Source organism: Didymosphaeria variabile (assembly GCF_027946475.1).
Source record: "Didymosphaeria variabile strain IMI 356815 chromosome Unknown scaffold_4, whole genome shotgun sequence".
Lineage (NCBI taxonomy): Eukaryota > Fungi > Ascomycota > Dothideomycetes > Pleosporales > Didymosphaeriaceae > Didymosphaeria > Didymosphaeria variabile.
Genome location: NW_026611623.1, coordinates 2,757,813 through 2,773,362, shown reverse-complemented (window position 1 = coordinate 2,773,362; position 15,550 = coordinate 2,757,813). Strand labels below are relative to the sequence as shown.

Sequence of the window (15,550 nt, the reverse complement as noted above, 5' to 3'; positions counted from 1 at the left end):
GTTTGCAGTTCGCCCGATGACGACTGCTTGGTCCCAGCTTTGAGGCGCAGGTGGCGCAAACAATGTGTGGGGGAAAAGTGCAGATCGCCGTCGAACCGGTCAATTTTCCCCGACGGTACCTGAGTTGAGTCTTCGAATTTATTTTGGCTCTGACCTACGACCGTATTTTAAGATACGCGCATCAATCCAAATTCGGATTTTCTTGCGAAATCACAGTGTGCGCATGGCTCCGTGAAGAGAGACGCACTACAAACCAAAGGCCGCGCAATGCATTCTCACGTACGACCGAATACGCACATCGCCTTGCGCCTGCCTTCGGGCATCCTCAAGCTCGTGGAGACCACGCCCAATACGTACGTTGACTAGCATAGTGAGCACCTGAGGCCTGCTTTTCGCGTTTGTTGGGGACTGTAACTAATTGCATATAGTAACATCAATCTCGGAAAGTTTGGGACTTTCAATTCAAATCAGATCATCGGTCGCCCGTATCGCCTCACATACGAGTTCCTCGAACAAGAAGACCCGAAAGCGCAACCAAAGCTCCGAGTCGTACCTGCCTCAGAACTCCACGCGGAAGCTTTGGGAAGCGACCATGTAACGCCAGCTGAGAGTAGGGAAGATGATGCGCCCGCGGAGGGCGGCGTCGCATACGACATCGTGGGCGAAGACGGTGAGGTCATCATGCGCAACAATCGCTTGACCGTCGACGATCCTTCACGGCAGACGTTGTCCATGGACGAAATCGAAGAGCTGAAGAAGGCGGGGTCGGGCTCTGGGAAGGATATCATAGAGAAAATCATGGCGTCGCATATGGGCATTGAAGAGAAGACGAAATTTTCCCTTGCAAAATACACGCTTCGGAAATCGCGAAAGTATCTCAAGAGGTTCACAGTACTCTCGCTCGATATTCCATTACTTACCGAGTACGTGACCGAGAAAGAGGCGTACAGAATTATGGAGCTGCGCGATGACTCTTTGGGATTGATTTGCAGCTGGGCAAATGTTCACAGTGGAGCGACGAGTCGTGTTATGACAGCGGAGGACGGCACCAATCAAGTCGGTGGAGGCAGATGGCTGGTAGTAGATGACACTGGTGGACTGGTGACCGCAGCACTTGCCGAACGGATGGGAATATTGTATCCACCTGCTGAAGAAGAGGAGTCAGATTTCGAAGATTTCGAAGAAGAAGATGACAACCCGCAGCCTGAACAGAACGACAACAACACGCCAGCAACAACCGTATCAGGAGCGGCCCCGACACCAGCGACAGAAGATACCCCCATGCCCAACGCCACAACAGACGTAACAGCAACTGCACCAGACGGAACATCAACAGATCCGCTTCGCATACCCCGAAAACCCCGCCAACACATTCCCCAATCCTCCGCCTCCACAAACACCCTCACCGTCCTCCACCCCAACAATCAACCCAACCTCTCCCACCTCAAATACTTCGGCTTCGATGCGGGTGACCCCACTCCCTCGCACCCCCTCTACACACACCTCAAATCCCTCTCCTGGCTGCAACTCCTCTCCCCCGCCGACGACCCAACCTACCTTGAGCCCGAAGTGATACCCGAGGAGACGCTCGCGACGCTCAAGAGCTCGAAACGGGGGAATTATTATCGAAAAAGAAGAAGGTGGGAGCGCACGAAAAGGGTTGTGGACGAGACGCGGGCGGGCGGGTTTGACGGACTGGTGGTGGCGAGTAGTATGGAGCCCGTAAGTGTGTTGAAGGGGTGCGTGCCGCTTGTCAAGGGCGGAGGGCAGGTTGTGGTGTATAGTCCGAATGCAGAGCCATTGGTGCAGTTGTGCGATTACTACAGCAAAGAACGACGGACAGCGTACATCGCAAGTCAATTCGGACAGCAGGCGCATGAGAATGGGAAGAGGAGGAAGCAGATTAAGCTGGAAGAAGAGGAGAAAGATGGGATGGAGGGGGAGGATGAAGAAGACAGTTTCCCTGTTAATCCGACATTGCTGCTGGCTCCTTCATTGCAGACTGCGAGAGCGAGACAGTGGCAGGTGCTGCCTGGAAGGACGCACGCTTTTATGACAAGTAGAGGTGGGGCAGATGGGTTCTTGTTTACTGCGACAAGGGTGCTTCCGATTGAGGGGAAGGTGGAGGCTAGGGGACTGAGAGGCGGCAAGAAGAGGAAGACTGGGGCGGAAACCTCTACACCCGCATGAAGTTGAGCATTTACATGCATAGCTGGTTGGACTTGTGGCATGTACAGCCATCTGTGGCCGAAGGCTTCGAATTGTTTTCGAACGATTGAAGCAATGCCATCAGATCAATGGTTGCTTGATCAGAACACCTTGATAGCAAACATTTCAATATCTATTGCTTTCAATCTTCCAGAAATTTGGTTTTCATTTCATGATTCTCATCTGCCCCACGCCGCCTCTACAACGCCTTCCCCATGAACTTCCTCTTCGTAAAGCTCAGCCACCACTTGCTGGGAACCTGCGCACCATCGGCATATAACCTGTTCAACAACCTCGTCGCCAGCTCTTGTCGCATCTGCATAATGTACTGCCTCAGCACCTCAGCCTGGTTCCTATCCGAAGGCGCTTCGAAGGCCTGATTCAGAGGAAACCCTGCATCTCCGGGTATGGAGAAATTTGTGTCGAGCGCGATGTTCATGACAGCCTTCTCAGCATCCCTCCTGCCCATCCCTGGCTTCACCTTGCTCAAAACCTCACTCACAAACAGGATGCCATAGATCATAACTCGGTCCGCAGGGCCCTTGATCTCGAAGTTGCGGAAGAACGTGTTAGCGCGGAAGAGGCTAAGCACTTCATCGAGGGGGTCGTAAGACTCGTGGTTGGCCTCAATTGTAAGATCGGAGACATCGGCGGGGAGGGCAGGGAGCTGGATCGCGGGACCGCGCGTGCGTGTGCGAAGAGGAAGGAGAGCGAAATTGCCTAGTACTAAGGGTAAGAGGGTGCGTGTAGATATGGCCAAGTGGTTAAGGTACCGATCAGCTGCTGGTTTGGCTCATCGAGGAAGACGGAGTGGTAGGCCTGGAGGAGGGTCAGTATGCGATTGTGATGAAGAATAGCGCAAAAAGAGGTAGCAAAGTGTGTTACTAACAGGCATGTTGGATATGTGAGCGCCCGCTCTACAAGATATTGTTGTGGTGTTTCTGGGGAAGCTTGGGGATTTCGGCGGGCGGAGGTGACGGCGGTGCAGTCGTAGCTTCCAGGTGGGATGTCGGCGCCTGGTCTGTGCGCCCATCTGGCTCAATTGACACGTCCGATGCGCGACGCGTCTCCCGCCCGCACTTTCGTTTTGAACCTCATCTTCTCGCGTACCACCGTCTTCCAAATCTATTAGAGTCTTTCAAATTCTCCAGAACTCCTCACTACACCAGTTTGGCCAACATGTCTGATTACGAGGACGACATGGACGTTGATGCGCCTGCCGCAGACACATCGATTCAGTTCGGTGGAGACACGAAGAAGGGAAAGAGGAGCGCTGCAAACCTCCCGGTGGAGGCCGAAGATTCTTTGCCTTGGTAAGATGAGCAATATCATACGCTGAATACGTACTGACTGGGTTGAGGGTAGAGAAGTACCGACCACATTCGTTGGACGACGTCGAAGGCCACAAAGACATCATAGCTACGATCAACAAGTTTGTAGACTCAAATGTAGAGAGATCAGTACACTGGGAACAAAATCACAGTCTGACATACCCAGCGACTACCGCATCTCCTTCTCTATGGCCCTCCTGGTACCGGCAAAACATCGACTGTCCTCGCTCTCGCACGGCGGATATACGGCGCCAGAAACATGCGGCAAATGGTGCTTGAACTGAACGCTTCCGATGACAGAGGTATCGACGTGGTCCGCGAGCAGATAAAGACCTTCAGTAGCACGAAGCAAATTTTTGCTGCTGCACCCAAAGCAGGCGAGGCTTCCTCACTCGCAACGTTCAAGCTGATCATCCTGGATGAGGCCGACGCTATGACAGCTACGGCACAAATGGCACTACGACGAATTATGGAGAAGTACACAGCGAACACCCGATTCTGCATCATTGCAAACTACACGCACAAGCTGTCACCAGCGCTACTCTCGCGATGCACGCGGTTCCGATTCTCACCGCTAAAAGAGGGCGATATCCGGAGTTTGGTAGACAAAGTCATTGAAGAAGAGAAAGTCAACATCACACAGGACGCAACCGACTCGCTTGTAACCCTAAGCAAGGGCGATATGCGACGTGCGCTAAACGTCCTACAAGCGTGCCACGCATCGAGCACACCGCTACAACCACCCGGCAGGCCAGCGCCGGACCCAAACACCATTGTGCGAGACCAGATCACTCAAACTACAATCTACGACTGCATAGCTGCACCTCACCCCACTGACGTCACCTACATCCTCAACATGCTGCTAGAAACGGGCGACATCACACAGTGTCTGAAGACGATCAACACTATTAAGGCGCAAAAGGGTCTTGCGTTGGCGGACATTCTGACGGCATTGAGCGAGGAGTTGGTGAAGAACGACGTACCCCCTCAGACGATGGTAACCTGGATGTCAGGTCTGGCGGATATCGAGTATCGACTTAGCGGTGGTGGAAGCGAGACGATCCAGACGGGTGCGACTATTGGTGTCGTGAGGACAGGTGTAGAACTGTTAGCGCATGGGAAAAAATTGTAGTGTGAAAGAGATGACTGGTCGCAAGCACACATCGTAAAAGAAGAGTTACAAACAACTTTGGAGGATTTCATGATACCACTTTCAGGCGCTTTGGACGACCATAAAGCATACCTTGTCATCCGAAACCGAACATAGCCTCCACGAGATCACTGGGAGCCTTGCTTGTGAGCGATCCACTTATGTGCTAGTCGGTGCAGCTACGCACGGTACGGTACTGTGACAAAGGTCTGCGCACGCAGTATAGATCGAGCTGCCCCAATATGCAAATGCTCAACGCGAGTTATTATGTACATATTACTGTCGCTGAGTCGCGAGACTGCACGTCATGTGCTCCATGGATAAAATAAACTAGGGGGAATCGACCTACAACGCGTTTGCTGATCACTGCGATTACAACAATACTGGCTGGCACTTGCAACTTTTAAAAGAGAGTAAGATATTAGCACTTTAGCGCCGTTGCCACCTGGCGCGTGTTTCACAAGTCTCGAGTTAGGTAGACGCGCCGCTAGTCTACCGCGTTATTGTCGCGTCGTGATGTGTATACAAAATGCGACGCTCGGTGCACAACAGTGGATCCTTTCACCAACACGCCACATCTGTCCACTGCTGCTTCGGCCACGGTTTCCATTCGCATGAACCACTCTCAAATTTGCACCTTTCGGAGAAAAGCGAGGACCATATCAAGATTTTCACCATCAATAAGGCCACGAGACTCGACATTGGGAGAACTGAGACAGGTGTTTCGCCTACCAATTTTACAAGATCCTGAGCACTTCTAATCCCGCCTTAAACCACCCCCGCTTGGAGTTGATGATCACCAGCAAGGTTAGTTCATTGAAAAGACATTTAACTTTCACAATTCTCAACACCCCCTCGCTAAGAATATCATACAGCGCGAACTCACCCTGTCTTCAAAAGGCACGCTGCTTCTTTCCCAATCTTAAACCGCTCTGCCCCCAGAACAGCGGCATATCTTTGAGAAGCCAGCAAATATTCTATTGTTCGAAGACTCTTCAACACTCACACTCACATTCACCTTCCACCTTCCACCTTCCACTACTCAAAACACCAAAATTGAACAATGTCTTCCTTTACCTCAAGTCATTCTGCGTCAAAGAAGCGCGCAGTACACACCCAAGACGACATAGAAGCGCCTCGCGTTAAGATCCCTCGATCCGCTTTCACATCATTCGTATCAGCGTCACTTCCCTCGTCACCACCTCTGCTGCCTCTCTCCTCGTCCCTTCCAGAGATGCACTCCCATGTGGGGCACCACGATCGTGGCCTTCGTCTTCCGTTCTCACTATCTAATCTGGCTCCTGAAAACAGGTTCAAGAAGCGATCACGTGTATTTGACGATGCGGGTGTTGGAGACATCGAGATTGTGGCGAACGTGAATAAGCCATCGAACAAGCCGCTTTCACTCAACTTGACCCGGAGCACGCCTCCGCCTGAATTGGAAGAAACCGTGGCGCCGGTGCAGACGGAGTTTGAGGGTCCGATAAATCTAATGGATGCTCGCACCGGCCGAATCGCCACGACACGCGATCCTCGTGGTGGTTTTGGGTACGACCAGGACATCAACTTCACGCCCGAAAGTAGCTTTAACAGCTTCAGCTCCGTGAAAACCGTCGTAAAACGTCCCATCAGCTATTCCGGCCTCGGACCGATCAATCTGGTGGACGTTCATTCCAACAAGATCGTCACGACGCGTGATCCTCGCGGTGGCTTCGGATACGATCCGGACGTCAATTTCACACCCAACAGCAGCTTCGAATTAGTGCAGACAGCAGCACCGACTAGTCGCAACGTCCTCGATTCTAGCAAGCGGCCAATCTATGCGGTGAGCCTATTCGGGCCTCCACAGAACAACCTTACCAAGCAAGAGGATGATGACGATTCGAGGACTGTTGTGGGCAGTCCGCAGGATGTGTTCGATACAGATGAGATCCCGTCATTGAGTCAATCCTCTTTCTCCGTCTCCGAGATCATTGAACCCAACTCCTCGTTCGATGATGTGCTTGTCTGCCGCGCCAACGGTGACTCATCGTTCACATCTCCATCTACGAAGCCCTGCTCTGCGGCGGCAAACATCAAAGACATCTATGAAGCGGAGTATTTCGCGGGAAAGCTGCTTAAGTTGCGACCCGATTCCGCCGGCATTTGCGACACCATGATGTCTCGTCTGGAGCGCATGGTCAATGCCAAAATTGCGACCGCAAAGCAGGTAGCGAAGGCGAGTAGGAAGAAAGTGGTGGCGCCGAAGCCCGTCGATGCTGCAATTCAGCTCCGCAAATACTTGCTAGAGCAGAAGGAGACGCGCCTAGAGATGGGGGAAGTCAAGGGAACGGTCAACCTTGAAATTGGTTGGGCAGATTGGCTCGTGAAGGTGACGCAGTCTGGGGTCGTTCATCTGAAGCTCCCTGGCTGTACGTGTCGACCTGAATTAATGGCGGCTGAAGCAGAGCAAGAGGACTGGTCATAGAACGTGGCCGCGCTGGGCTTCTGTTGCTTGAGATCAACCTATCTCATTGTATCTCTACTTCGTGAGGAGAGGCTTCCGTCGAATCATGGTGGTTCTGAGTAATTCAATGATGTTTTGGTATGTTACTCATGGGGTAGCGGATGGTGTTCTGTGGCTCGATTAAGGGCTACGATATGGTTAAGCTTCCGCTAAGGATGGCGCACAACGCAGACCTGCATCAAAAACAAGCCTTCGAGTCCTCAAGATAGGCAAATGCAAATATCAGCTTCTTGCCTCGTGAAAAAGTCAATGGTAAGCTTGATTGTGACTCCTGACCTTACCATCCCTTGTATTTATTCAGCAACACCCATGCTGGCTTTGCCCAACACGGGTGCCTAGCCCACAACCATTTCCAGACTCTCTACTGGAGTTATTGACTCCTTGACCTTGTCGTCTCCCACGTTCTTTGCACGCTCTCGCAACGCGATTTCCTATTTGCACGAGTCGTTGACGTCACACTACTCGTGCACTAACCGTTTCAAGCCTCGTCTTTGAAACACCAATCTTCTCAATAACATGGTCTTAAAGTCACGATACAAAGCTACACAAGCACCTTCCCGTCCCTCTCTCCCTGTCCAACCTGGTGAACCAACCCACCTCAGGTAATTGACATCGTGCCTCAAGGAGCAGTCTAGTCGCCCACCATGAACGCCCTCTCCGAATATTTGATGTCCGATTCCCTCATCAACCCCATCCTCGATGGCGGCTATCTCCCACATTCTCTGATACGGCTCGGTATCCGTCGTCAATTGTCCCAACGCCTGCAGGAAATCGCGACCCAATCTTTATCCGAAGCTTACGAATCTAAGATGCGCTACGTGAAGCTGCTCCGGGAAAGGCCCATTGCAATTGAAACGAAGAAGGCGAATGAGCAGCATTACGAGGTGGGAACGGGTGTGTTGCAAGGTATGCTGGGCCCGAAGATGAAGTACAGTGCGTGTTTGTACGAGAAGGGGGATGAGACCTTGAGTGAGGCGGAGGTCAAGATGTTGGATGTTTATGTGGAGAGGGCAGAGTTGAAGGATGGCATGAGGATTTTGGATCTGGGGTGAGTGCGATTTTCTTTGAGAGTGACGACAAAATTCGGATGTCGCGTACCTTGTTTGGAGTCAGTGGGCGCTGTTGGCGCTCAAGGAGATTTCATCCCAGAATCTCTGTCCGATGCTTTGAAACACAGAAGGAGCTCCCGTCAGCAAGGCGGCACGTGACGGAAGCAGTAGGACCAAAAAGCTAGGATTGCGGAAAATCATCGCTGACAAAGGCGTTACAGATGCGGCTGGGGTTCTGCTTCCCTCTTTTTCGCAGAGCGTTTTCCTAACTCTCAGATCACCGCATTCTCCAACTCGCGAACCCAAAAGGAGTACATTGACGGCGTGGCTAGATCGAGAAGCTTCACTAATCTTACTGTAATTACTGGGGATGCTGCCCACTACGAGTTCGAAGCCGAGAGTTTCGATCGCGTGGTCTCCATTGAGATGTTTGAGCACATGAAGAATTACCAGTTGCTTCTGGAGAAGGTGTCGAGAGCATTAAAGCCAGGCGGGAAGCTGTTTCTTCACATCTTTTGTCACAAAGATACGCCGTATGACTTTGAGGGTGGGTGGATGAGCGAGTTTTTCTTCACGGGTGGTATGTTTAACAACTTCGATTTCGATTCATATGAATTCTAACTTCCTACAGGGACTATGCCCTCGGCTGATCTCCTACTATACTTCCAATCCAGTCTCTCAGTACAACGACAATGGTGGGTAAATGGGCAACACTATGCGCAAACCTGCGAAGACTGGCTCAAGACCATGCTTCGCAACAAAGATAGCATCTGGCCCGCTCTCGTGGAAACGTACGGCGAGAAAGACGTAATCACATGGTGGAACAGGTGGCAAATTTTCTACATGGCGTGTGCAGAATTATTCAAGTGGGAAGGCGGCGACACATGGGGTGTCACGCATCTGCTTTTTGAGAAGAAGGCATAGTCGGTAATTATGCACTGGTGGTACATCCTTGTACCACTTCTATCGTCCCAACATCGACGATCATATTGACAGGTTTAGCAGCTCAAATCCTCGTTACTAGACTCATTGACCCCACCCTTCTCTTCGAGTTCTTTCAGTTCCGATGCCCATGTCTCCAAGTCGAGCGTACTAGGAGCTTTCCCCCTCAGTCTCCTCCTCCCAAGCCCGCTTTCTGAAACATCCCTCCTGATACTACTACGCTTCTCTCCCTGCTTGGGAAGAACTTCGGCTATGCTTTTAAGAAACTTTCCATATTCCACCATATCATCATCGCTGCTTTCTTCATAGCTGTCTCGCGCCTTCAGCTTCCTTGTCTTCTCTTCCAGGATCTGCACAGCATGCACGAGGCCGTGTGCTGGCTCCGAAGGCTCCAGCCCTGCGCTCCTCCTCCGCTTCTTGATCATATAAAGGCTTGCACGCACATATTCGAGGGTTGTCGTAGGCTGCAATGAGTTCTGTGCGAACTGGAGCCAATTTGATTCGCAAAAGTCGGATTCACAGCGAATCAGGTTTTGGTCAAGAGCTTGTTTCTGGTCGTCGGCGAGGTCTTTTGTTATTGAGGTAACATCTTTCGGTACAGGCATCTCGTCTTCAATTGCATAGATGGCGTTCTTCTCTTCAAGAACCGTCATGGCGGCCATGACTTCAACTTCTGCATCCGTCATCTGCTCACCACTCTGCGCAATTTCAGCCTTCAAGTCAGTCACGCACGTCTCTACGTCCGCGACCACTGAATCGTACACTCTTTGACGCGCTGCGTCACTGTGCGCGCACCCGGCTTCATCCGAGCCCGGGCTTCCAGGCCCCGACTCACAGAATTGCGGTTTCCAGTAATGCTCCCCGGACCACGCGTTCCCCACTGGACTCGCAGGCAGAGGTCGCGATAACCCATTCTTAGCCATGACGGGCGCGCTCACAGCTAGGCGAGGTTGCGGACGCGATAGTCTGTTTGCGCGCGCTTCGGCGGGCATAGTCTCGCGCTGCTGGCGCTTTTCGACTTGCAGAGCGGCCCATCCTGTGCGGTCGCCGCATTTGGCGCGGATGTGAGATTCGTCGCGGACTTTTGATATGTGTAAGAAGGCCGCGCGGATATGGTTATCTTCGAAATGTACAGCGGCGCAGGAGGCAGCGGATTCGGCGCGCTTGCGTTGTCTTTCGGGGAGCTCGAGGACTTTGATGCGCGAGGGTTTTGTGTGTTGTGGGAGTTTGTCGTCGTCTTCAGACGCTGGAGTAGGAGCCGGAGTATACGCGCGTAGAGTGAGAGGTGATGAGTCCATGCTGGTTGCTTTCCTTAGCAATGCACATTTCTAGTCGAGGTTAAGGTCCTGCGAAAAGATTGTTGTCGGCACTTGAGGTCGAGGCGGGCGTTTGAGTGAGTGAATAGTGTAAACACGGTGCGTATAACCCCAGCGACCGGACCATATTCGCTCCCTACCCAATCTAGTTCAACTCAGTATATCGAGCGCGAACTGAGACTAGAGCCCGTCATTACCACTTCAATGATGATACTACCTACGAATAGACATGATGAGGCAATCGGCACGCCGCCGATCGCCCTTTTCAGCTCAAAGTTGGTGCTAACTTTCAGAATGTTCTTTACGGAATGCGATACAGACAAACTGATTCGAACACCGGCCACCCTCGCAATCGCTGCGACCATAGGGGAAGCATGAAAGAGACTGAAAACTTTACCGTTCACCACCGACCTCCATTTTTACCAGATCTACGCAGTGTCATCCCTCCCGCTTCACTTCACTCCAAAATGTCCCAAGAGATAGATATTGAGGCCATCAAACATGCTTTAGGGCATCCCTTTGCCCCATATAAGCTTACGCAAGGTCCACAGGGAAACTATTCAGGTCGTGTCCGAATTTAGGCGTCTGGCACGGCGACTACCTTTTCCGCTCAACTAAAGCGCAATGTTGACTTCCGAGCAATATCCCTGTCTATTCATCAAGTAGTCAACCTTGACAGCCAGGTATATCTATAAGCCAAAACGCGGATATTGCACAAGCCTCGTAGAAACCCTTTGATGGAGATCGTAGCGTACGACTACCAAACACTTCAAGCCCACGTTACGCCACAGAAAGGAGCGGCTCCAGCTGAAGATGGTAGCAGATGGAGAGTAGACTGGAGTAAGACACATCATCACTAAGAATCGAGTAAGTGTCAATAGCGCTGCAGGGCAATCAGATAGGAAGCATGTCAGCATCCTTATTGAGTTCACCACGACAACGACGAACAGGGCCAGCATCAGCCCATCATGGTTCGAGCGACTGTCAGCACTCGCAACACACAGCTTAACTGCTATCCGGCATGTACAGTAGAAGCGGATGGTAGTATGAAATTAGCAAATTGAGATCAGTTGAACACTGTGTTGATGGCGTGTGGTGTTGGGAAATCCAAGTGGCATGATCTCACAACCATGCTGCATCTCAGTATCAGAGTCCTTCACAAGGATGTGGGTGCTACCGGTCATTGTTTAGGATACCTTCCCATATGACTGACTCTCACTTGCTTTGGCTGAGCCATCGGAACGGTAGAGACTTTGACCAATGCAAGAGTTCAAATTAGGGACCAAACCTGATTTAAAGATCGCGATGAGCCTTGACGCTCAGCTGACGCAAGCGATCGATGCTGGGCTTGCAAGCATGCGCTCGGGTTCTTCACGCACTTGTTCTGCCAGCACCAGAAATCCAAGCCTACAAGTTCGAAGTAACGATTAGCCTACAGTGGAATCAGGCTGCGAACCCATGGTCGCACAAAAGCTGACCGGACGGTACCTAACCATCAGCAACCTCGAAATGCAGCAGGCAACTCCTAGTTCCGGGCATTGATTTCGGCACAAGTTTCGATGACCCTAGTTTGCTGTACCCAATAATATGGGTAAGCCTAATTTGTGTAACACGATGTGCAGCGTCGCAGGCTTGGCTTGTCCAGGATTCCGTGCAATGGCTGGCCATCGGAAGTCATCAGATTCTTTGTCCATCACCGGGACTACTCACCTCGCGAGTTTCTAGCGACACCTGGAGTTGTGACGAGTTGTAAGCAGTCGTCTTATCGAGCTCTTCTAGATCGTGACTTATTTTGATACCGATTACACGGGGCTTCATTTCAAAGATCTCTTGCGCAGGCGCAAGACTAGGTAGCTCCAAGGAATTGAGTTGATCTCAGACCCGAGCCTGCATACGGCATCTTCCGAAGCCGGCATTTTGTATCGCATTTGACAATTCTATTTTACCAAATCAATACTCGGATTCCCTGGTTGAGCCATGCCTGCGTCCGGCTCCAAAAGTCTAGATCCCGTGGCGAGCGCAGATCCTCTAGCTCATCGGGTCTGAAATGGGGGCAAAATCTGGGGTAGACGGGCCTGCCGTGATCGGAGGTGAGAGACAGATGTCTGCGTGGTACGGCCCGGATCTCGGCCTACAGCTTCAACTATTGCGAGACACAGGAGTATAAACCTCTCTAAAGGACTCTTCTGGTAATAATCAGCAGTAGCTCCTGGAAAATCACTTGCTTTCTCCCAAATAGCTATCGAATCACTCTCAGGAGCGATCATTCCTGATCGTTCTCACCCACCCTGCCGTCACCTTGACCTTCACAACTAGATACGGGTCCAGTTATTCCGCCATGCTCTCTCAACTCTCAGGACGGACCTTGTACAAGGTCATGTCAGCATGTTGCGGTTCTGCATTCATGCTGTACGGTTACGACGCTGGTGTGCTCGGTGGCATTCAATCAACACCACAATTCCTCGATGCTATCGGCAACCCTAAGGGTGTTTACATCATTCCCATCATCGCGTCGATCTACAATCTCGCCGCTGCTGCCATGGCAAGTCTCCCGCGTACAAATTAGATGTGTTATTCCAGCAATGCGAAAGGAAGACCTCTTATCTGTCTATTGGAGACAGAAGAAAAGCGCCTTTCCTTCCCTTAAATAAGCTACGAACAAATTAGTATCCCCACTTCTCTAATACATAAACTGACTCTGTACCTTCGGGGTTGGCAGTCCCTGGCAGTGACATTATTCGGCATGCAACTTGGACGCCGCAAAACAATCTTACTTGGGGACCTGCTCATCTGCATTGGTGCAGCTATTCAGGCCTCGTCTTACTCTGTTGGTCAAATCATTACGGGACGCATCATTTGCGGTTGCGGCATCGGTTGCATTGCTAGCGCAGTGCCTACTTACATGGCTGAAATGTCACTCGAGGCTCGAGAGCGCGGTCCTGAAGTGTGCTGGCAGCTTGCTTTGCTAATCACTGGTGTGGCACTCGCGTATTGGATTGACTTTGGTTTTGTTCAAGGCCTCGAGACCCGACCATATCTGTGGCGCATTCCTGTTGCCATGCAAGCCTGCTTCGCCATCTTCTCCGCTGGAGGCCTTGTATTCCTCCCCGATACTCCGCGATGGTATTATTATCGCAAACGCATTCCCGAGGCAGACGCCGTCTTGTCCAGGCTTTATAATCTCCCCGAAGATCATCCAATTGTGCAAGCGCAGAAGAAGGAAGTTCTTACATCCATTAATGAGGAAGATAATGCAAAATTCAATATCTTGCACTTCTTCTGGGACAATTCCGACTATCAGGTCGGTCGTCGCCTTCGAACGAGTTTCCTCATCCTATTCGCACAACAATTTTTGGGTATGTAGCCGTCTCATCTCAACAATGCCCAAAAAATAATCTTCTTACAATCTATCAGGAATCAATATGCTTGTCTATTTCAGCACGACGATTTTCCTCAAGCTTGGTTACAGCCACTTCCTCTCCGGCATCTTGGCCGCTGTTTTGAACACCGTATTCGCTCTTGCTTCCTACCCACCAGTCTGGTACATCGAACGTATCGGTCGTCGTTCCATGATGTTCTGGACCTCTATTGGCTGCGGAATCTGCATGCTCGTGTACATTGTCCTCACCACTCTACCGGAATCCTCACAAAACGTGGCTACAAACTGGTCTGCAGTTGCCATGATCATGCTCTACATGGTCGTCTTTGGATTCGGCTGGCTTGGTCCCCCATGGATCTACGGTCCCGAAATTGCGCCTCTTAAGTACCGCCACGTCGCTGGTGGTCTCGCAGCGTGCGGCGAGTGGCTCTCGACCTGGGTCATGGTATTCGGGGGCGGAACCGGTATCGAGGCTGTTGGTCCGAAGATTTTCATCTGGCCCTTGATCTGCTGCTTCATTGCCGCCGTGTATGTGTGGTTCTACTGCCCTGAGACGACTGGACGTACGCTTGAGGAGATTGACTATCTGTTCGCGAAGCAGCATGTGCGCGATCGCATGAATCAGATGGGCATTGGTTCTGCGGGCGATATGAGGAGGCATTCTGTGCACAGTATTGAAAAGGGAAGGACCGGATCGTACACGCAGTACATCGAGCAGGCTGAGACATCGAGTGCGGAGCAGGTTAAATTTGATGAGGTCAAGTTTGGTCAAGTATAAATAGCTGGAAGAGTTGGATTAGTGTAGACCTTCGCGTTGTTGATCATTTATGACTCTGTCCAACCACGACCTTGTCGTCAAATGGCGTCCTGTGCACTTCACTTTCTTGCGATTGCATCGCTTCCAGGCGATCGCAGTGGATGGTCCAACCTAACCTAGATTTGGTAATAGTCGATTGACGGGAACACCGGAGAATCAAATTACTCAGATCGCGGAAGGATGGGTTTTTGAAAAGAGCCCTGGAGGAAAAGGAGTCACGTGTGGTGGTTCCTTCCAAGGTTCCAATGTTCCTAAGCCATACGCTAAGCGAAGCGCGTTAGCCCGCGTCCCCGCATTGCGCTTGATTCGTGCATTCTTCCTCCGTGGAGCATCTGTCGGGTGCAAATGTCATGCCGTCGTCCAAATAATACTTTCGCAGCAGTTGGCTCGAACTAAGTGACGGTCTGTCTGTGCCTCGCCCTTGTACCTATCAAGCTCTCCAAGATCCCTTTGTGGATATGGACGAGGCTCCTTTTCCGTCTAGGCGGCACCTCTCCGCCCAAACCGCTGGTCGCAAGGAAGATCGACCTCCTAAGGGCTCCGCCACCGATTGCGCCTGGCAGGGCGGATAAGGCAGATACATTGCCTCATTTCACTCGTTTCCTGTGCAACAATATAACGCCAAAAGGACGCCTCCAGCATCAGGCTGGGTGAAGCTGAAGAAATTTAGTGTGGATGCTGGGCATTATAATTGGTGTAGAAGAATAGACCTACCTATTCCGGCGATGCGATAATCTTTCACAGCCACAGCCTCGCAGTTCAGCTCAGCTCCCACGATGTGGCGGAACATATGTTGCACCGTGTCGAAGAGCGCCAGCGTCTGCCATTCAAATAGGCAGCGACTGCGAGAAA

General features: G+C 51.4%; 7 protein-coding genes across 7 annotated transcripts; 5 read left to right on the top strand and 2 right to left on the bottom strand.

The window, feature by feature from the left end:
- Positions 1 to 267: 267 nt before the first annotated feature.
- TRM6 (tRNA (adenine(58)-N(1))-methyltransferase non-catalytic subunit trm6) lies at positions 268 to 2,190 on the top strand (the record flags this gene model as incomplete). Its single annotated transcript, XM_056214594.1, has 2 exons — positions 268 to 353; positions 429 to 2,190. 2 exons carry the CDS (start codon positions 268 to 270, stop codon positions 2,188 to 2,190), a joined length of 1,848 nt encoding a protein of 615 aa, XP_056071861.1.
- Positions 2,191 to 2,407: 217 nt separating this feature from the next.
- On the bottom strand, positions 2,408 to 3,103 carry ARC18 (subunit of the Arp2/3 complex; the record flags this gene model as incomplete). Its single annotated transcript, XM_056214593.1, has 3 exons — positions 2,408 to 2,928; positions 2,982 to 3,027; positions 3,098 to 3,103. The coding sequence occupies 3 exons, from the start codon at positions 3,101 to 3,103 to the stop codon at positions 2,408 to 2,410; spliced, it is 573 nt and encodes a 190-aa protein (XP_056071860.1).
- Positions 3,104 to 3,387: 284 nt separating this feature from the next.
- RFC3 (Subunit of heteropentameric Replication factor C (RF-C)) lies at positions 3,388 to 4,671 on the top strand (the record flags this gene model as incomplete). Its single annotated transcript, XM_056214592.1, has 3 exons — positions 3,388 to 3,521; positions 3,569 to 3,656; positions 3,706 to 4,671. 3 exons carry the CDS (start codon positions 3,388 to 3,390, stop codon positions 4,669 to 4,671), a joined length of 1,188 nt encoding a protein of 395 aa, XP_056071859.1.
- Positions 4,672 to 5,752: 1,081 nt separating this feature from the next.
- On the top strand, positions 5,753 to 7,156 carry N0V89_005817 (uncharacterized protein; the record flags this gene model as incomplete). Its single annotated transcript, XM_056214591.1, has 1 exon — positions 5,753 to 7,156. One exon carries the CDS (start codon positions 5,753 to 5,755, stop codon positions 7,154 to 7,156), a length of 1,404 nt encoding a protein of 467 aa, XP_056071858.1.
- A 683-nt stretch (positions 7,157 to 7,839) lies between these two features.
- Positions 7,840 to 9,168, top strand: N0V89_005816 (uncharacterized protein; the record flags this gene model as incomplete). The annotated part of the gene is made up of 3 exons (XM_056214590.1): positions 7,840 to 8,243; positions 8,466 to 8,824; positions 8,876 to 9,168. 3 exons carry the CDS (start codon positions 7,840 to 7,842, stop codon positions 9,166 to 9,168), a joined length of 1,056 nt encoding a protein of 351 aa, XP_056071857.1.
- Positions 9,169 to 9,242: 74 nt separating this feature from the next.
- On the bottom strand, positions 9,243 to 10,484 carry N0V89_005815 (uncharacterized protein; the record flags this gene model as incomplete). The annotated part of the gene is made up of 1 exon (XM_056214589.1): positions 9,243 to 10,484. One exon carries the CDS (start codon positions 10,482 to 10,484, stop codon positions 9,243 to 9,245), a length of 1,242 nt encoding a protein of 413 aa, XP_056071856.1.
- A 2,356-nt stretch (positions 10,485 to 12,840) lies between these two features.
- N0V89_005814 (uncharacterized protein) lies at positions 12,841 to 14,659 on the top strand (the record flags this gene model as incomplete). Its single annotated transcript, XM_056214588.1, has 3 exons — positions 12,841 to 13,057; positions 13,307 to 13,858; positions 13,917 to 14,659. The coding sequence occupies 3 exons, from the start codon at positions 12,841 to 12,843 to the stop codon at positions 14,657 to 14,659; spliced, it is 1,512 nt and encodes a 503-aa protein (XP_056071855.1).
- Positions 14,660 to 15,550: the final 891 nt, after the last annotated feature.